General features: G+C 34.3%; 2 protein-coding genes across 2 annotated transcripts in view; both read right to left on the bottom strand.

Annotated features, from left to right (window-relative positions):
* The window catches only part of LOC133193696 (UMP-CMP kinase 2, mitochondrial-like), a 16075-nt gene extending 5841 nt beyond the window's left edge, over nucleotides 1-10234 (bottom strand). Inside the window, exons 1-4 of the mRNA XM_061329650.1 lie at nucleotides 9520-10234; nucleotides 8097-8232; nucleotides 7530-7731; nucleotides 2284-2511 (exon numbers count right to left, since the gene is read on the bottom strand). Of these exons, the coding sequence (XP_061185634.1) occupies nucleotides 2284-2511; nucleotides 7530-7731; nucleotides 8097-8232; nucleotides 9520-10179 (1226 nt within the window). The 5' untranslated portion in view covers nucleotides 10180-10234. The remainder of the gene's footprint in view (nucleotides 1-2283; nucleotides 2512-7529; nucleotides 7732-8096; nucleotides 8233-9519) is intronic.
* Nucleotides 10235-15270: 5036 nt separating this feature from the next.
* On the bottom strand, nucleotides 15271-20859 carry LOC133193973 (virulence metalloprotease-like). The gene is made up of 2 exons (XM_061329885.1): nucleotides 19809-20859; nucleotides 15271-17431 (listed from the first exon to the last, which is right to left on the bottom strand). The coding sequence occupies exons 1-2, from the start codon at nucleotides 20857-20859 to the stop codon at nucleotides 15597-15599; spliced, it is 2886 nt and encodes a 961-aa protein (XP_061185869.1). The 3' UTR covers nucleotides 15271-15596.
* Between the last annotated feature and the right edge of the window lie 770 nt (nucleotides 20860-21629).

Here is a 21629-nt window from a genome sequence, read left to right as displayed (position 1 = left end):
GCTTATATTAGAATTTTAAATAGGTAATTAATTAGCTGTGAATTTGCCATCATCGGAAAGACGTGTTACTGACTAAACATTTAATACAAGTATGAAAACGGGCATCTCCAGCATACGTTTGAATTCTACATATCATTCACATGAATAGAATGGATTGATCATAACACGAGAGCGTTTGATTATCTAATACGCTAAATGTTTTTCTTGTCATATAATGTGAGGATTTGACCAGTGTGATAAATGGGCCAAATGATTCTAAGAGAAGAAGATGAATAGTCAATCAATCAATCAATCAATCAATCAATCGATTGCTGAATAATTACTGTAATTGAATAATCTTTCTTATAGGTATGCTGTCAAATCTTAATATTATATTATATTCAAAACTCAGTGACTTTACGTTTAATTTGATATTAACTTAATTCATTATATTTTTTATAACACCATCACAATTATATGCCAGAACATATACACAGTAAAGTTTGTGATAGTACGGTGTTCGTTCGTCTGTTTGTTTGTCTTAGAATTTATTGCAAACATTTTTTTTTAAATGTTAATTATCCTTGCTCTATGATATACGTAAATATCTCATAGGTGCCAAATGCATTATACAAGATTGATCATGAAAATCAAAGTACCTTAAGTACTGAAAGGACTTTCCTCCAGTTATTTATTTCTTTCACAGTAAATATGATATGTATGTTTTTTACACAGAAAAAAGCAAATTCTTACAGATTTAGTAGAACGGAAGACTTTTTTGTTGCCATGGCAACAAGAGTCTAGTTATTATTATTATTATTTTTCTTCCTGGGTACTTTTTTGTCCGTGAGTGATCTCCGAAACTATACATCCGATTGAGTTGAAACCTTTTTAGGGTTAATAGGAATGTTATGTAGATTTGCGGAACGAAGGTCATTTTGCGCGCACGTGCATGCACGGGCGTGCGCGTGCAATGAGTAAAATGACCAATATACTTGATATAGCCATAACTTTCATATCTTTTGATGAAATACTTTGATACTCAGAATATAAGGATATATTAATAGTGTAGACAAGATGACATGGTCAGAATGCACATGCATGCACGTGCGCGCATGCGCATTGATTGAAATAACCAATACAATTGATATAGACTTTACTTGTACATTTTTTGATGAATTGCTTTGACACTCAGAATATAAATATATATTAGAAGTGTAGACAAGAAGACTTAATCAGCGCACACATGCATGCACGTGCGTGCGCGTGCAATGAGTATAATGACAAATATACTTGATATAGCCATAAGTTTCATATCTTTTGATGAAATGCTTTGATACTCAGGATATCAGGATATATTAATAGTGTAGACAAGATGACATGGCCAGAATGCACATTCATGCACGTGTGCGCATGCGCAATGATTACAATAACCTATACAAATGATATAGACTTAACTTGTATATTTTTTGATGAATTGCTTTGAAACTCAGAATATAAATATATATTAGAACTATAGACAACATGACATGATCAGCGCACACATGCATGCATTTGCATGCACGTGCGTGCGCGTGCAATGAGTAAAATGATCAATATACTTGATAAAGCCAGAACTTTTACATTTTTTGATGTAATGCTTTGATACTCAGAATATATAGACATACTATAAATGTAGACAAGACGACATTGTCAACATGCATATGCATGCACGTGCGCGCGCACGCAATGCTAAAATGACCAATATACTTGATATAGCTGTAACTTTTATACTTTTTGAGGAAATGATTTGATACCCGAAATATGTAGATATATTAATAGTGTTGACAAGATGACACGATCATCATGGACATGCATGCACGTGCGCGCGCGTGCAATGCGTAAAATGACAGATATACTTAATATAACCGAATTTTTTTTTATCTTTTAATGAAATTTGAATATAAAGATGTATTAAAAGTGCGGACAAGTTGACATGGTCATTTTGTACATGAATGCCCGTGCGCGCGCGTGTAATGCGTAGAAAAAAAAAAACCCAATATACTTGATTGCCTTTTTTAATGAAGCTTACGGGGAATAAGACACCAAAAGGAAGTTGGGGAGCGTTTGGGGAACATCTGTAACGGTCCCCGTTACAATTAATACTAGTTTTACTTTGTATTATTTTACTGCAAATAAAAAAGTTAATGTGCTTTTGTGTGAACAGGGCATTGCTATAGGAAGAAATTAAGCTGAAGGTATAAACAAGTATGCAGTGTACAATATTAATCAATTACCCTGCAACTGTTTAAGATAAGAATTTACCTCTCTCTGAAAAGTCTATCTTTATCCAAATGTTTTTCTTCCATGGTTTTCTCCCCTCCTCTTCCCATCATCCTCTGCTTTCGGATCTCTTCACTGACTGTCAGAAACAGGACAATGTCAGGGGTTAAAAGGTCATGGGGCCACTTATACACCCAGTGGCCCTCCTGTGGTATGTCCTCATTGCTAGTTTCATTTGCTATACCATATGCTGCAGTGCTGTGCCAATATCTGGAGCAGATGAAGAAAATGGTGAAGGATTCAGGGATTCATAATGTCAACACTTATATTTTGCCAATCAAAAAAACATATTACTGCATTTCTGTTTTATATTTTTCAGTCATATTTATCTAAAAAAAAAAGAGGCCCAAGGCCTTAATATGCACCTGTGTAAAATATGAGAACATTTTCTGACACATGATATCTGATTTTGTTTTTCCTGTTTCTTGTTTACAACTCTTTTAAAATTTGAAAAAGAAGAGATAATAAACATGATAAAAAGATGATAGCTTTATCCTCCAGAAAGTGTTCTTTAAAAATCAAACTTCATGTAGATGGTAATTTTATCCTCAGAAAACGTTTTTAAAAGATTCAATATGATTAAAACCTGCCATTTTTTTTTGCCCCATCCTTCATTCATTACTAAACATTAATTTTTCTGATTTTGACAGATTACTAAACATAGGTAATCAGAGATTACAGAGCTCACCTCAACAAATGTTGTCTTTAAGTAAGGCAAAGTCCCACACTAAACTAATAATCTAGGAGTGTGCATCCCTAGATGCAACATTTATGCAACTTTGGTCTGATAAGGCTTGCAGTTACTTGGAAATAGACTTATCTGAAAACTTAACACTAGTCTCTTATCCAGAAAATGTAAGTCAAATCCAGCATCCGAAGCAAGTTTTGAGATTGTTCGTCCCTTGATGCATCATCCATGCAAGTTTGGTTCAGATAGGCCTTATAGTTACTTGGAAATGAGATCTGCTCCAAAAACTTTAACCTGGTTACTCATCCGGAAAATGTAAGTCAAATCCAGCATCCGAAGCAAGTCCAGTAGAGTGCATCCTTAGATGTATCATCCATGCAAGTTTAGTCAATATAGGGCTTAAAGTTACTTGGAAATGACATCTGCTCCAAAAACTTTAATCTGGTTACTCATCCGGAAAATATAGGTCAGATCCAGCATCCGAAGCAAGTCCAGTAGTGTACATCCTTAGATGTATCATCCATGCAAGTTTGGTCAATATAGGGCTTATAGTTACTTGGAAATGACATCTGCTCCAAAAACCTTAACCTGGTCACTCATCCAGAAAATATAGGTCAGATCCAGCATCCAAAGCAAGTCCAGTAGTGTGCATCCTTAGATGTATCATCCATGCAAGTTTGGTCAATATAGGGCTTATAGTTACTTGGAAATGAGATCTACTCCAAAAACTTTAACCTAGTTACTCATCCAGAAAATGTAGGTCAGATCCTGCATCCGAAGCAAGTTCAGTAGTGTGCATCCTTAGATGTATCATCCATGCAAGTTTGGTCAATATAGGGCTTATAGTTACTTGGAAATGAGACCTGCTCCAAAAACTTTAACCAGCCCCAAAAACTTTAACCTGCTCCAAAAACATTAACCTGGTCATTCTTTAGCTGAAATTGCAGCATCTCAAACCTTGACTGGTACAATAAAACACACTAGAAGCATCCTCCATGAATCTCTGACTAATATAGGCCATAGAAATACTTGAAAAGAAAACTGTTCCAAAAACATTAACCTGGGACGCCGACGCCGAGGGTATTACATAAGCTCCCCTAACTTCATGTAAGGTGAACTAAAAATGTCTGTATACTGTGAACAATAGGGCTGCCACAAATCACAAATTTTTTTAATCGATTCGGTTCAAACAAAAACCTCGATTTTCGAATAATTTCAATTCGATTACAAGAAATAAAACCTTTTTTATTTTTGTATAAAATTTGTAATGTTTGATAATTCAAAATAAATAATGAAACACACTTTAATTAGATTTATTAAGATAATATGGGATGTAAAGCCAAGAAAACAAAGGAAATACCTTATGTTCTAATTACAAAGTATGAACCAAAAATCAAATGTCTGAAATCAAATTATTAAAATACTGGTCATCAGTTTTAAAAGAGAAAACATGCATACAAATCTTTCAAACAAAACTTCCATGACTGGACAAGAAAACTTAGCATCAAATCCTGCAACACCCCATATTCTCTTTTTGTTTATCATCTCCCTTTAGAAGGATTAGAAAACAGTTGAAATCTCATTGCCAAAAAGTACTTTAATGTACGCTTGATTGAATTTGGCCTTTTTGTTCTATTGAAGGTGTCAAAAATGTGGTAAGGTGATTTCATATTTGTCACAATGAACAGGAAAAGACCATATATAGTTATTATGGCTATTGGTTACATCAGTGAATCAGTTAATTGCAAATAAAGCTGAGAACTTCATGATTTACATTGTTAAGGAAAAAAAAATTTCATAGATGATTGCATTTCCCCATAAGAATCGACAAGAAGTCTGTGAGCCAATGCTCACTAGTTATACCCCCGCTCTGACGTGAATATGCTCTCATGAATCCCACCATATGGCATGCCTAAACAAAGAGTGTGTTAAAATTCTGTTGCGAAAACTGTGACTAAAATTTGGTATGGACCGACACATGGATAAATAGGAAGTTGACATCGGATTGGTAAAAAAAATGAATCCCACCATATGGCATGCCTAGACAAAGAGTGTACTAAAATTTCAAGCACCTGCAATGAGTAGTTGCTGAGAAGACTGCGACAAAAATTTGATATGTACTGATGCACGGATAAAGAGGAAGTAGACATCAGGACTGGGTTGCTCAAAACACTGGTTAATTTTGATCACTGGTTAAGTTAGCCGGTGGTTAAATTCTATATCCACTGGTCAAATATCTGTTCCTCAAAATAAAATTAGCCCCTGGTTAGTTAACCACAGGTTAAGTGATTTAACCAGTGGTTAGTGTCCCACAATGCATTACATTTGTCTACTCTTTAACAAAAGAAAATGGCTACTATGGTTAATACAATATGAGTAAAAAGTGAGAAGTTATATAGTGTTACAAATGTCTTGAAGAAGTGGAGAAATTACCATAGACGTAACATTTATTAACACTAAACAAACGGTTTAAGTCACGAAAAGTCAAGAAAGCACAGGATTGTCTAAGAATTATGCTGTAAATTCAAGTGGAGGATCGATAAGAACATAGAGTGGTTTAGGAGAATTAGCGCCGCTGCGAAGATAGAAAGTGGGCTGTGTAAAATAAGACTGATGGTGGGCACCATAGCCCTCATTGAATCTAGATAGTGTTCAAGACAATGCATAGTGACTCGCAATATCTCATCGGAATTATTCCTATTCAATACTTACAAGCTAAGTGCATCAATTTGCATCGTCTCATGCTTAAATAATAACTGATTGACCACCTTTACATGTTATCACCAAGTAAACGTCGTCTGCTATGCATCCGAGGAAATTCGCACTGTCTGCATTCTTGATTTAAATAGTTACCTTTCCTGAGGGAACTCATTTCAAACACTTACAAAGAAAAAAAAAGAAACTTTTATCACATTTATATCTGTCTTAATAACACAGATAGTTAGTAGTCACTACTATTTGCACTTCTGTAACAGAAATGTCATGGTCGAATACATAGATAAATTGATTTCGTCACTAAGGCTTTTCGCTCCGTACCCATACACTGTGTAACTAAAACGCATTAATGCATTATCCAAAGTTTATTACATAAATACCACACCTTTAATAACTATCAATATTTAGAAAAAATAAAGGACTATATATAGATATCTATAAATATCAAATGTGCAAATCATTTTTAAAATTATTTTTATTTATTTATAATCACAGAGGTACCTAGTCAAAATGAATGTAAAATCAAAGGAAGTAGGGGATACACTCTTTATTTAATGCATCAGGCAAGAGGCATCGCTTAAAAAAATTGGGTCAATAAAAAAATCATTGTCAAGCGAATGATAATTAATATTGTAAAAAATGATTAAATAAAAAAAAAAAACAAGACATTTGAAGAGAAGGGAGGGGTATCAATTCCCAATTTATTCTAATGTATTTTAATAGTTTATGTTTGGTTATCAAAGTAATATATCTATTTATTTGTATCCGTTATTAAGCCTGTATACAAATGACAAACAATTTTATTCATTTTTACATACATATATTTATCATCATTTTTTTATCAGCAGGAAATTGTCACTTGATAAAATCCTTTGTAACACCAACAATTTTAGCCTTTAAAAACCCATTCGAAACATAATTCTTGCTGATGCTGAAACATGAAATCCTATCATATCTCTGATAGTATTGTTATCTCCTCTTCCATACTGCTGCAAAGCCATTTCTACTTGACTTATAAATGACTGTGTCTTTGTTAGTACTCCTCAACATTAAATTCATGATTACAATTCATATAAGCCTTAGCTTCTTGTGTTATCCTTCAAAATTTACGAAAAAACAAAAACAAGGCAGCCATTATTATCAACTGGATAAGAGACTAAACCCACCTCTGTGGAATGGCAAACTTTGGCCAATATTTAACCACTGGATAGCAAAGTTAACCAGTGGATAAATTCTGAGCAACAAAATTTAACCAATGGTTAAAAGTTAACTGCTGGATAAAAGATTTAACCAGCAGTTAGCGCTAACCAAGGTTTTGAGCAACCCAGTCCAGATTTGTACAAAAATATATTCCACCATATGGATGCCTAGACAAAGAATGTGCTAATATTTCAAGCATCAGCAATGAGTATTTGCTGGAAAAAACTGCAATGAAAATTTGGTACGGACAGATGCAGAAATAAACAGGAAGTTGATATCAGATTTGTACAAAAATGAATCCCACCATATGGCATGCCTAGATAAATAGTGTGCTAAAATTGTAAGCATCAGGGATGAGTAGTTGCTGAGGAAACTGTGATGAAAACTTGTTACGGAGAGACACACAAACGGACACACAAGGGTAAAACAGTATACCCCCTCTTCTTCGGAGGGGGGGGGGGGGGGGTATAAAAAGGGGGCTATAAAGGAGAAATAAAAGTTTATGTTCTGTTAACAGAGAAGTAACTCTGGAAAGTGACAGAAATATATGTGAACCACAACTTTTAATGTATGCACATTCTTTTTTAATTTCACATCAAAACTTCTATTTCATCTATGTACTCACCTGTCCATAATAACAGGTCTTTCCTGACATGTTTTTAGTATTGCTATGGAAACAATATAGTTGCCAATGGTATAGTAGGCCCTTCTGACAATTTCTGGGAGGTTATCAAAATGTTCCCTCAGATGCTGTATAGCGGGAGGAGGTGTGAAGTATCTACAGGCAGACATTTTCTTCTCCAAGGTCTCAGTCAATGTTGTCTTCCCTAAAACAGGGTTTTTTTTCAGTTACATGTATTGAGGTTTATGTGAACACTGTATTTGTCTTGTAATTGCCAGATATCAAAACATGGACACATTGCAAATTATTGTAAACTAGAGGTATATGTACTATGTACTATTGTTGTTATACATACAACAGTCAGCATAATAATTATAATGGTGTCTCCAGCTCAACCACCATATGTCAAACCCTGACCACTTTTTCTGCATAGTACATAAGTCATAACACTATTATATAAATGTTTATTGTTAATTTTTAGAAAATAGAAAGCTCTTTGTCAAACCTCTTGATATTGTTCTTGAAAACAATAACAATGTTAGAACATTATCATGTTTTATTTGTACTTACCAGTGGCATCTAAACCCTCCACAACAACAAATGGAAATTTCATCTTCTTCTTCAGTTCTTCAAGGTTAAAGTCTGAAGAAACTGTGGCATCACAAATTTCAAGAAGTTCTTCTGCCTCTTTCATCCAAACTGTGGACTTAAACATTTTTTTGATGGATTAGCTTTGTGCTATATGATTGAATACAAGTTTTAGACAGAATCCTTGAATATGATTCTAAGGTAACTTTATAGGTAAATTCAGATTTTAATGCAGTTTTGTTGATATACATGAAGTAATAATTTCACTGATATTTTAGACTTATAAAATGGTGACATGTCTTTTCTAGTTTTCTATACCTGAAATAGAGGGAGCTATACTCTACCAAATCACTAGAAAAGCCAACTTGCTAGCAACAACAAATAATTTCCCTATAATACATTAAACTTCATTCCAATCTGAGAAGCTTTGTCCTAAAGCTTAGCTTTGCCCCAAAGCTTACATGTAGCATTGCCCCAAAGCTTAGCATTGTCCCAAAGCTCAGCATTGCCCCAAAGCTAACAACACAGTACAAGCTCTCTATATACTGTTTACAACATTTGCTGTATTTTTTATGGTGAAACTCAAAAGAGCATGCTTGAGCTTTTGAAAAGTTGTGTAAATTTCATCCAGTTGACTGGTAATCAACCTCTACTGAATTGTTCATTCATCTATTTCTTTATCAGCACCAAAAAGTGAAGGTAACCACAAGCATGATTTATTGATCTTGGTATATACACAGCCCTTCATTAACTATTCAACAGCAAAAAGATCTAGTCAACACAAAAAAGAACAGCAAAGAGAACTTGACAACAGCAAAAAGAACTTGTCAACAGCAAAAAGAGCTTGTCAATTATTTAAAATAAGTGTCAATGATTTGCGAAAATTCTACATGTATCATTGTAAACATGTATATTGCAAATGCACACCCTAGTATATGGTATAGCAAATGTAACAGGAAAGGAGAAAATGTATGGCTGGACCGGGAATCCAACCTGGGAATTCTGCATCACTAGTCAGTAGTCAGGTGCTCTACCAACTGAGCTACCCAGGCCCATATCCATGGCCAGAACCATTTATACATTCTCTCTCCTTAAATCGTCTTCACCCTCCCAGACAGAACCCAAGTTCTCATTGCCCCTGGCAGGACTTTCACCTGCAAGTCCAGGGGTGGCCAACGGCACCAAATCTGCAATGGGAAAGGAGAAAGTGTATGGCTGGACCAGGATTCAAACTCAGGACCCCTGCATCACTAGTCAGGTGCTCTACCGACTGAGCTACCCAGGACGATATCCACGGCCCAAACCATTACAGTAGATATATCTTTATTTTCAAATTCTGGAGAGTGCCAATAATTTATAATGCAGTAATACGTTGTTCATTAGGACAAATTGAAAATATAAATACCTTTTCCAAAATGGACCTTGTTCTCGATAGATTGTGGAAAACAGGGCAATACAATTCACTGTCAAACACTGGAGAGGTCGAACCTGGACTAGAATCGCATATCTGAAACTGTGCCTTCTCTACAGGTGTACATGACTGAGATAAATCGTCGTATCGAAACACTCCTATGGCTTTGTTATTTTCAGTCCTACAATTTCTTCTGTTTTCTTTGGGGAGAGGACTTATTCGAAATACTGTATCTATTCCATATTTTTGAAATATTTTCTTTATCATTGGTATCTTTTCTGTATCTAGATTTAATTGCCAAGTTGATATATGTGCACAATTTGCCGAATACAGGGCCACGCCGCGAGTGACTGGAAATCTACTTTCACTTTCCCCAATATATACGCTTGCTACGTTCACACCATCAATATTTGCAATATTTAGATCTCTGGTTACATTATAAGCTGTTATGGCCGAGTTCAGGTAATTATCCACATTTTCTCTATTGTGAATAAATTGTTTAAATCCAAAACCAAGCAGAAATCCATGACTGTGACTTTCTTGTTCTTTGTCGAAGCTGTTCGGAGGCGGATCTTCTTTTTTCAAAACATTTGTTATAGAAATTGTTTGTCCTGGTAACACAATAGTAAAACGCCTGTTTATCCAGTCAGACATATGTGTAAATGCTTTGCAGAAATAGCTTTGTTGAGGGGAGTATCTGGAACAAGATCCAAGAATTCGCGCAATTTTCATTGACGCTATTTCATGGGCGGTTACCACACGATTCGCTACCAAGTTTTTATGGTTTGAATGATATATCCCCTACAGGTACCTGTGATATCGGCAACAAAACTTTGATAAATTAAAGGTTACTTAATTCTTACATTTTTTGTACCTCACATAGATAAGTCTGTAGAATGCGCGGGGGGGGGGGGTGGCTTTTTCTGAGTAAAGTATTCTGATTTATAATAAATTTTCATTTAAAAATAGTTAAATTGCTGGTTAACCCCTCCCCTTTATTTCCTTTATTTTACATGTACAGACGTGTGCCAAAAGTGAAGATTAATTTATTTCTTCTCTCTTTATTTTATTGTAAACCACATATAGTTAAATCGCTGGCAAATGGTCAATTTTTGTCCAATTTCATTATTTATTTCAATACTTAAACCAGAAAATGTGTAGTTATCTTTTTTTTAAAGATAATCACATACTTAATTTTTAGAAAAAGATAGTTCTTCATTTACATCAGTTCTAAAATTCAAGATCAAAGTTGTGCGTATATGACTTAAATTTTCATGTCGCACTTGAATTACTATATTTTTTAAATAGGCCTATCGATGCTGATCAGATAAAAACTACTGTTTTTATCAAATATAACAAATGTTTGAATTATCGAGAAAATTGTGGTAAAATCTGTCAAGAAATGTATTCATTCCAGTGATTTTACAAAATGTTGTTTTCAATGAAATAAATATATAGGGAAAAAATAAAATTATCTTCACTTTTGGCACACAACTGTATCTGTAAGGTCGAGCAAATTCTTAGACTTGGACATTTTTTTTTCTTTTCTTTTTTTTTTTCGCTTGTCAGATTAATTCTAGAAGTCCCCCCCCCGCCCCAGTTTTTTGGCAGTTGGACAGTTTTTTTTTGGGGGGGGGGGAGGGTTGTTGCCCCTAAGCCACCCCACTTTTGAAACCGTTGCTACCCGTCTGCCTTCAACAGTGTCTTTAGCAACCACATAGTCCTTATTTTATGACTTAAATTTAACTAGATATTTACAAAAGATATTTTAAAAGTCTTATATAGCTGATATGAATCTATTTAAGTCTAAGAGTCTATTTAATTTAAAATAAATGATGATGATTGTACGATTTAACATATTTACCCATTTTTTTTTTATAAATTGGGGAGCTCCTAATTTACATGACGGTTTCCAAGAAGAAAGAAAGTACGAATCTAATTTGTTTTACTATAAGCAACTTATATATTGTTTCCACAGGCTTAAAACAATTGAGTGCATTCTGTTTTCCATCTCATTTTTACTTACTACAAGCAATCTAAACATACATGTATAAATCTTAGAGTCTTTTCTCATGTAATGAACACTAAGGGTCAACATTTAAGGTCATTTAAAAAAAAAAAATAAAACCTCTAATTTATTTTCTGCAAATTGAGAAATTTAAATACACCGCAAGCTGAGTCTAGAAACTTGCTCTAAATTTTACTTCTTACACTTGGATCAGGGTCAATGTCAAAGTCAAAATTTAAGGTCATTTGGGTAAACGGCCTATATCAACTATTCGTCTAGATTACGTTGACCTTGACCTTTAATTTTGACCCAACTTTCATGCTCAAAGGTCACACGTTCTATTGCAGCCAGTCCAATGTTTCTAGGAGTCACCCTTTAAAAGTTTGGCTTTGATGATGAAAGCTCAAGATTTTAATGGGCAACAACTGTCACAAGAAGTCTACATTTTTTCACAATGAATAGGTTGGAAAATCACCTTGTAAGGTAATACAGCGATGATCGTTTCGTGCCGCTACGGTTTTCGGTTTCGAGGGGTAGCGACAACAAGGTTTATCATGCAAAAGGAAATAACTCCAATGGGGAATTCGAAGCTGGGAGTCGCGAAAGCTACTTCTGAAATATACTTTTAAAAGAGCAGTCAAACATGCATTGATTTATATGTTGAAAGACAAAAGAGATATGAAAAAGCAGAATTTCTTTGCTTTCAAATGACCTTGACCTAAATTTCAAGATCAACGGTTGAAGAATGTATTACAGTTAATCCCATGACCCTACAATTCATAATTTAACATAAACAGCAAAAACTTTCAGGGGCAATAACTAATAGATCTCGATAAACCCTTTCGCACTGAATAGACTGAAGCTTCTACTAAAGTTGATTAAGGTCTGGTTTCTCTACGGTTTAATTGCGGTTTTAGAGGAGCAGTGATAACGACCACTTTACTTGACATGGGAAATAACTCCGAAAGGGGTCATAGTTGAAAGACGTGTCAAATTTCTTGAGTCATATTTTCTTAGGTCCTCTTCCACTAAGAAAAAATCTTTTTGATAAACTTTGAAACGAAAAAAAAAAAACATTTTAGAGAGCAAAAAGAAAAAAAAATCAACAGAACAATTTCAAGAGCTCTTCCCCCAGAAGGTGGAAAGACTTTATAATCAAATACATGTTATATTTTCATAAAATTTATTAAAATGACTATACTATAATTTACAATATACATGTAATTCCAATATCATTTCATTAGGTGGTTTTCTATATATATATATATATATATATATATATATATATATATATATATATATATATATATATATATATATATATATATATATATATATATATATATATATATATATATATATTAGGGATGTTAATTTTATTCGGACGGCTTAGTCGAATAGTCGGAGGCTTTAGTCGAACGATAGTCGAATATTCGTTGAAATTTAAATTAATTTTCATGTCATTTTCACTATTTATCTTTTATAGACTAGTTGTACAATATTTAACCTACACTGTACGCTATCACCATTATACATATAACGAATTTCTAAAGCGTAAACATTTACGTTGTACAATAAATATTGTACATCTACATCTATCCAATGTATTTGATTTTAAAATTAATATAATATTTACTGCACATTTTATCAAATGGATGGTATCGAACACTCGCATTTGTCCTTTTTTTTCATAACTATAGTACATGTATACCCGTTAATTGAAGCCATTTCTACGTGTCATGTCAGTGACCTTTGACTGGTAAACAATTAAAGCGTGCCTTTTATAAAACCAGAGAGAGCTTGCGATAAATTTTAATTATGAGATTTTGTACAAATAATCAATACAATCTTGAATGACTGCATGATATTAATATCAGAAAGAAACACCATTAAATTAATTAATAATTACGCTCATAACTGTTACCGAATTTACAAGTATTTACAATTTTGTAACAGATGTTTAATTATTCTTTATGAATAGTTGCATTATGGAATTGCAGGTTCAAACTTTATAATTTGAATCTACAAAACCAGACAATCCTTGAACATCCTCTCCATTTGCAACAATAAGTGGTAGACACTCCTTGATAATCATGTTTGTGATAGCAACCCTTTTCTTTCCGGCTCTGCTTTTTTGGCATTTTTTGCGGAGCACTTACTTAAGAAAAGTTTCACTTAAAGACTGTGTTAACTACATGTATGTTTGACAGATTCGGCATATGATACATAATATTTGATGTTCCACTGCAGAATACAAGTTCAGTTTCACATAACCATGATAACGTACTTTTAACTTTTTTTTCCATCATGACATCTTTTAAAGTATATCAAAACTGTATATTTTGGAGGCATATTTGCCGAACATAAATCGACATACAGATAATTTCCTTTGAGCAGTTAAACCATACGCTGAGTTTTACTTACGAGAACATTGATCTGTATATAAATGAAATGGGCGAATCCAAGTTTATTACCTTGAATTCAAAATTACTATTAGGTAACACATTTTAAACGAATAACCGACTAAAGAAATTTTAGTCGATAGTCGGTATGATCGAACGATAGTCGAGTACTCGAATATTCGTTGACATCCCTAATATATATATATATATATATATATATATATATATATATATATATATATATATATATTTTAGGAATGACTCTAATTCTTGGCCAAATTATTCGAGGATAACCTGGTTTGGGTCAGTTTACGCTTTATAATCCGCGAAGCGGATTATAAAACAGCGTAAACTGACCCAATCCAGGTTATCCTCGAATAATTTGGCCAAGAATTAGAGTCATTCCTTATAATTTAATTCTAAAATCATTAAACAACTCTGGGTGTAAAATTTCGTTGCTTTTTATTAGTTCAAATTTGCCGCTCAATAATACAACCCTAGTAACGGAAGTGATGGGAAGCAAGGGGAGGTAAAAACTGATACATAGTCCTAGCAGCCATGTTTTTTGTTTACATGTGGTAAGATCCGAGTTACTGTTTGAAGTTAAAGGTACATTTATTAAATCTGGAATTTTCCATGAATCCCGAGGACTGGAAATGAGAGGATTGCATGGATACAGACGATTCAGCTGGTTGTCAGGGGGGGGTGTGTCCCCATACCAAACCAGGTTATACAGAAATAATTTGTGTTCCTTTTTGGATATTAACCAATCAGAGGCTAGAATACAAACAAAATTAAATTATATATATATAACACCAAACTTCTTTTTTTATTTTGTTCATCTCAGTCCAAAGTATATCACTACGGTTACAAGAAAAGCCATTCCCACTGATACAGTTAAATTTTTGGGAAAATACAAAGCGAACACCAGTATCATACAGTCAAAGTCGGTTATATGGAAATCTCGGTTCAAGATTTTTTTCGGAATCCCATAGGCCACTTTTTACTTTGTTTCTTGTACGGATAAAAAGAATCTCGTTTATAAGGAAGTAAAATTCAAGTACCAGTGACTTCGTAATTTTTTAATAACCCTAAGAAAATAGAGGTTATTCAGAGAAAAATATCACTTGACCATGCCTGATATATTCATGTATTTTCTATGGCAAAAAAATCTTCAAAATGATGTAGCACCATGGCCGTAGGAACCGGGGGGGGGGGCACGGGGGGCCATGCCCCCCAATTATTTTGCCGATATATAGAATAGCTACTATATGCTTGTGCTCCCCTCAATAATTAGGTCTGATGACTTTTTTTTTTTTCTTTTTTTTTGCTTGTCAAGGAATTTTGGTTGTTGAATGTGCCCCCCTCCCAACTGAAAATGTATGGTCGTGCCCCCTCAAAGTGAAATTGCTTCCTACGGGCCTGGGCACATACCATAAGCCGTGTCGTCATATTACACGTAGAAAACATGCAAAGTAAATTAATGATAAATTGAACAAATCAAGTATTTCTAAATATTTTAAAATATCCTTTTTCCTTCAGCAGGGTCCCCAATAATTTTGTTCTCTTGCATATCATAAATAATTCTTAGTTTATATAATTACAGTTTTTAGATGACTATCGTCTACTTTCAGAATTCTTTCATTTTGAACTCTCCATTCTCAAATAATATTTAATTGAAAAGAAACTTCTCTGAAGCCTTCAGCTTTTGGGACAAGATGTATATAACATATTTTCATCAGACATTGTTTAAATGGAATCTGTATTACCTCAACGTTCCCTTTGTAAGTAGATATGTATGTTGTCAAAGTTTTGTCTAGATTTAAATCATTATTTACGTACAAATCTACGTCACCTGATCCACCCTCTGTAAAAATCCGGACTAGCTGACCAGAAGATGTCCGTCCGTCAAAACCAAAAACAATATTTTCCGTTCCTTTTGCTGTCAAACTTTTTATGTGTGTTTTCCCGTAAATTTTCCGCATGTATGTCTCTATTTCGCATACGTTGATGCCTACTACCTTGAATGCTTTTCGAATAATTTCTGTGTCGTGACCAAGATCATAAGCGGCCTTGAGGACCCCACAGGCCGCATCTGAAAAATTGGAATAAGGAGCCCAGTAGAACCTGTTAGCATGAGTAAAGATCTGAAAAACTATCTTTAGTCCAAAAGTGGGTTCTTTGATCAATGTACAAGAAACTTTGTTGAATATTCCACTGGACTCGTGAACCTCCATTCCATCCTGATAATTTTTGACATGGACTATGGAGCTACCATCTTTATTTTGATCACATAGATCACGGATACCTTCATTATCGTTTTTATCAGACTTGGCACCGGTATGAAGATCAAACATCCCTGTTATGTACAATTCTAAAGCTTCTCCAGCGAGGTCGGAATATGCCTCATTGATACCCCCAGACTGATTCGCATATACGAGATGTGAGTGCCCCTCGGTAAATATGTGAGCAAATTCATGACCCACTATATCGTATGTTACCAGTGGATAATAATACTTGCCACCATCTCCAAAAATTATACCCTCCCCATTGTACGACGCTTCAAATTGTAACTTTCCATAATGTACCCATACGTCAACTGGAGGCTTGGTAACAACAGGCGTGTGGGCCCAATCTTCAAACATTTTGAAGACTTGCTCAGATATATAAAAGGCATCAGACATAGGAGAAAACCCACCGTTCACATTATCTTTTATGCCTTTGCTGCAAGGAAATGTATATGGCTTAGATTTTGACGGGAGTGTCTTTGCAGTTTGTAAATCGAACACGCGTACGTAATTAGATTTTAGTCTGCATTTTTTCCTTGCTTTGCCAATTTTGACTTTTAAAGGCGGGAAGTCTTCACCATACTTAATCTTCTGAGTTTTATTGTTTCCACCGACAGCATTTATACCAAAATTCTGTAGTCGCTGTATTCTGTAAAGTATTTGTCCCGAATTTGCATCAATAATATATCCTGGTCTTTTCATTGTTTCTGGTGTGATAATTGTCAATGTAACATCGTAACACAGAATTGCTCCGCCATCAGTTGGCATGATCATCAAGAGAATCTCACTTTTATGTAATGCTGACGTATTGTTTAATCCCTCATTGAGCACAGCAGCTGACAACGCTTCATCCTCACTCAACCGTGGAACAACATCAATTATATCCTCCTCCAGTTCATCGTACCATGAACCAGAAACTTGACCTGTCCACTGATCCGTGTCGGAATCAACTTCTTCTGTTATGTATGCATTGAAAATGGGAATGTCTTTGTAAGTTTCTTGGAGTCGGAGGATTTTTGTGCTCTCGATAGATTTACCGTTATCCACAACTTTTAAACCGTTGTTGTTGTCCATTAGCAGCTCTCTTACACGGCTTACTGCACGTGGTTGTTCGCTGTTTCTGATGTTTCTTCTTCTCTCGTATAGCACTTCATTTATCTTTATGCGTACATCCAGTTTGCGATGCCCTAAAATCTGTACAGTATATACTGAAAAAGAATCGGAGAACTTAATTTCACTTTAATCTACGTTATCACCATAAACACTATACAGATAAATAGACCTTTCGTCTAGAGTTCTGCATCACGGATATGAATTTCAAATTATGTATAACTTTTGTTATATACATAAAATGTGCAAGACTTGATAGAAACTCAATTCATCATATTTTGGAATCCAAGATGAATATAAAATAACTTCGTTATAGAACATTATGTAACCATTAACTTACTTGTTATAAAGAACGCAAGTAACCGCATTGACTCCATGACAGCAATTGTTTTGCAACGAGAATAATGATGTAGTGCATTTCTGGAGAATGTAAACTTGTTGTAAAATACCAAAGTTGAATTGAATGTGATATTATATAAATGACCTTTTAAAGGGCGATTACTCTGTCATTACGTTAATACATTGTAAATAATGCTGGCTGTATACTCATTGTGATATATAATAATTGTTAAGCTCATGCACGGACAGTACTCTTAGATCAATAAATAACGCTAAGTGACATGAAATATGAAGATAACAAACAGCAGTCAAGCTCAAAAGTCCATTTAAACAAAACAAATTGAGAGCAGCGTAAACACGAACCTCTAAAAACATCAGAGGTGGGATCAGGTGCCATGGAGGAGTGAGCATTCCCTGTCGACTGGTCACACCCGCCATGTCCTCCTTTTGATAATCGTTCAAACGGAAAAATCCGTAGACAATATAGTGTTAAACAAGGTCATTGTATCGACCATAGAAATTGCGAAATGTTGATTTTAATGGGGACTGTTGATATCCTTTTATCATCAACTTATTAGTCAATAGCGCCTCGTTTTTGTTCGTACGTAGTGCATGCTCTTGCGTAACGAATCATCTGGTAGAATATAATCATTAAGTTTTGTTGTTAGGTTGTCATAAATGTCTTTTGTTCATTTTAAAAATAACTTCTGTACGTACATGACAATCGTGAATGGATCTTAGTATAAACAACACATGCGAAATTACTTTTATCTCATATATATATCTGCAAACTTTTTAATTACATATAAAAATTCCACAATGCCTTGATATCGACCATCTGAAACTGTATCCTCCAACGTGTTCATGTTCTTTCATTTTCAACTGTAGTCCCGCTTAACATCATTAATGTTAAAGTGTATTTATTTATAGAATGAAGACCTTAATTCAATATTTTTAAAGGGTCCATAATTTAGGGAACCCCAATCTTTCAATAAGTGACAATATTTTATAGATATTATGAATTCTGTCGAAGATTCTACATACATGTAAATGGGAAGACATCGATGCTTTTAGTTGTTAGAATGGATTCAAAGTATAAGATGGATATCGAAATCTTGTTTAAACGGTTTAGTGGCAAAATGCTAAGCATCTTTCCTTATGTCCTTAGTGAATAAAATGTAATAGGTATTTTTAAAAGTACATGTATGTGCAGGTTCTAGTTGACAGAACATGTAAAAATATAGTTCTTTGAACATGTTCATTATTATAATCTTTTTTTTAATTTAAAGAGTACAAGTTGTATATATACTGGTTCTAGTTGACAGAACACGCAATAACACAGTCCTTTGAAAGTTTCATTATTACAATTATATTGCATTTTAGAACTTGAATTCAAATCTGCAAGTTGTTATCTAAAGTATACTCTTAATTTCCTTTCAAGAGATTCTTCAAAACCATATGACAGAACATTTTAGATAATTTGAAAACACATTTATTTTCAAAATCCATTACCTCAAATTGTATGATTCTTCAAGACTTTATAAAGCCATTCCTTACGATATACTAGTATTTGATTGACAAGTTCATCTACATTTTTATTTTATTTAAAACCATTCTCATTCTACTCACAAGTGCTTTGAAAATGATAGTACAATGATATGCTGGAGTTCCTCATTGACCAGATCTTCCAACAATCTGTCGGAACTCCAATGTGCACTAATTGTGTTCCTTTATATACGGCCTGTTTTAATATTCTTATGAAGCAGAATTTGATATAGGCGCAAATTCTACACGAGAGAAAAAAATGATGTCTGTTGCTTTCAATATATCGCTGACGTTTTATCAATTAACATTACTTATTTTTATTCAGTTATCTACTCGATATATGCATAAATCCCAGTGAACTAAAAAAAAATAAAGGACATTTCTAAATTTCATTCAATCTATTACAGAAATTCACTTCTTTACCTCTTGAAAGTCAAAACTAAAGAATTTCCACGCCTAAAACACAAATTGAAACAATATTTAAGAAGATGATGACCGCCATAAAGGTATTTTCTACCCTCAAAGCTGTATCTTTACTGCAGGAAGTGGTAAGTTTCACAAGTCCTTCTGGCCTAGTAAATGTTTTATTACTTTCCACCCCGTTGTTGACAGTCGTACAATAAAATTGCTGTGTATTATCTTTATTCTCGTTTGACATGGGATCTCTATGATAAATACGGAGAACGATAGTTTCCAGAATTACAACGATGGCGCTCAGAATAACCTGTGTGGTGACATAAACACTGAACCACGAGATGTTCTCCGAGGACGAGGGCATTGTATCGCTCAGAATGCTGGCAAACACAGCAAAGGTTAGAAATAAAGCCATAGACATGCCAATTTTTTCACCGGCTTCTACTGGCAGAACAAAGCAGAAAATGTTCATTGCTGAGAGCGCAACTATCGGTATCACCGAAGTTAAAATAGCAAGGATTGGACGTCGTCGTATTTTCACGACAAAATTTATATTACTGTATGTGGAATTACTACTTACGTACCGTGTTTTCTTTATTTCCTTCTCTACAGAAAGGAGGCTCCATTCTCCGTTATTTGTTAGGCTTGATGTGTGAATGAAAGAATAGTTGTCTATAATCTCTGTTTGGTGAGTGTCTGATAAGAGGGACTGAAATGCATATGTGCATCTCTGTTCGTCAAACGGGTACTTCAGTACGTTGATTTCACATTGAATGGAGCTCCTTACCGTGTCATATAAACGGACAACCCCTTCATGTGAAATGAAAACTTCATTGTCTTTCACGGATTCAAAAGTCATACATTTTTTGCCAATTTCTAGTTCATTCAAATTACAAACAGAAGGAACCCAGACTTTTACGGCTGGAATCCTTAGGCTTTTAATGTCATATTCCGAAATATTCCAACGGAGATATTCATCTTTCCATACATAGGCTAACCAGATAATTGATGAAAATGTCTGCGTCTTCTCGTTGACATGTTCTATACTATACAGCTTAATGGTGACTCCGAATGAAACACTGACAGTTCTGTTGCGGACCGGTTTACGATATCGATTGTATCCATTAAAGAGTGCCTTTTGGAGGGATGTTTCTGGGTCCATTTCCCCAAGAGCTTGACCGACAGAGAAAAGCGACACCAGGAAAAATACAGCACACCTCCTCGACATACTACGAAACATTTTCAGTGGCAGTAAAATAAAGGCGTGAAATCATGGATATAACCAAAGTTAAATGGATAATTTCTATTTTGACCACATCATTACGATTTGTTTACATAGCAGAATCACGTATGAAGAGTAGTCCTTTAACGTTCTATTGACTTAACAGGAGTTTTAATGTTCCACGCCAATGTAATGTTGGAAATCATTCACTTAGTTATTGAACATGATTAGGGACAATAAAACGGAATGAGAAAAATAAAATATTCTGATCTTTTATTAGTTTGTGACTCTGTCCCAAATGAGTATCACATTTATCACTGTTCCTGAACATAATCAATGTTTATGAAATAAACGGACAAAGAGTGATTCCAGAAAATGCAAACTGAAAGAAATTTATATTTCCCGGTTTCTTAGATGTTCTGCTAAGTTGTTGCAATATTGATAGTTGAACACTAATTCTGTAGTTTCATTCTTATTCGTTGAACACTAATTTTCATGGATTTTGATGTTGAATTAATCCACAAGATCAAATTTTCATCAAAGTTTTGTGCCTTCCTCATTATTTATATTACTGAAACCTTTTCCGACTCGTAAATATGTGCCAACCCACCCACCCCTCCCTCCCCATTGGTGTACTTTATTTAGTTTCTTTAATAATCTTGATAATGACAATCAAAAATATGTAAAAAAAAAAAAAAAATACTGTAGATCACCAAATTTTCACGACACCTTATTTTCGCGAAATAAGTGCTTGGTATTTATAAACGAGACAATTT

The sequence above is a fragment of the Saccostrea echinata genome, unplaced genomic scaffold (genome assembly GCF_033153115.1).
Source record: "Saccostrea echinata isolate AGI-Se365-2 ecotype Australia unplaced genomic scaffold, CSIRO_AGI_Sech_v1 ptg000028l, whole genome shotgun sequence".
NCBI classification, from domain to species: domain Eukaryota; kingdom Metazoa; phylum Mollusca; class Bivalvia; order Ostreida; family Ostreidae; genus Saccostrea; species Saccostrea echinata.
This window is presented reverse-complemented; position numbering and strand designations above follow the sequence as displayed.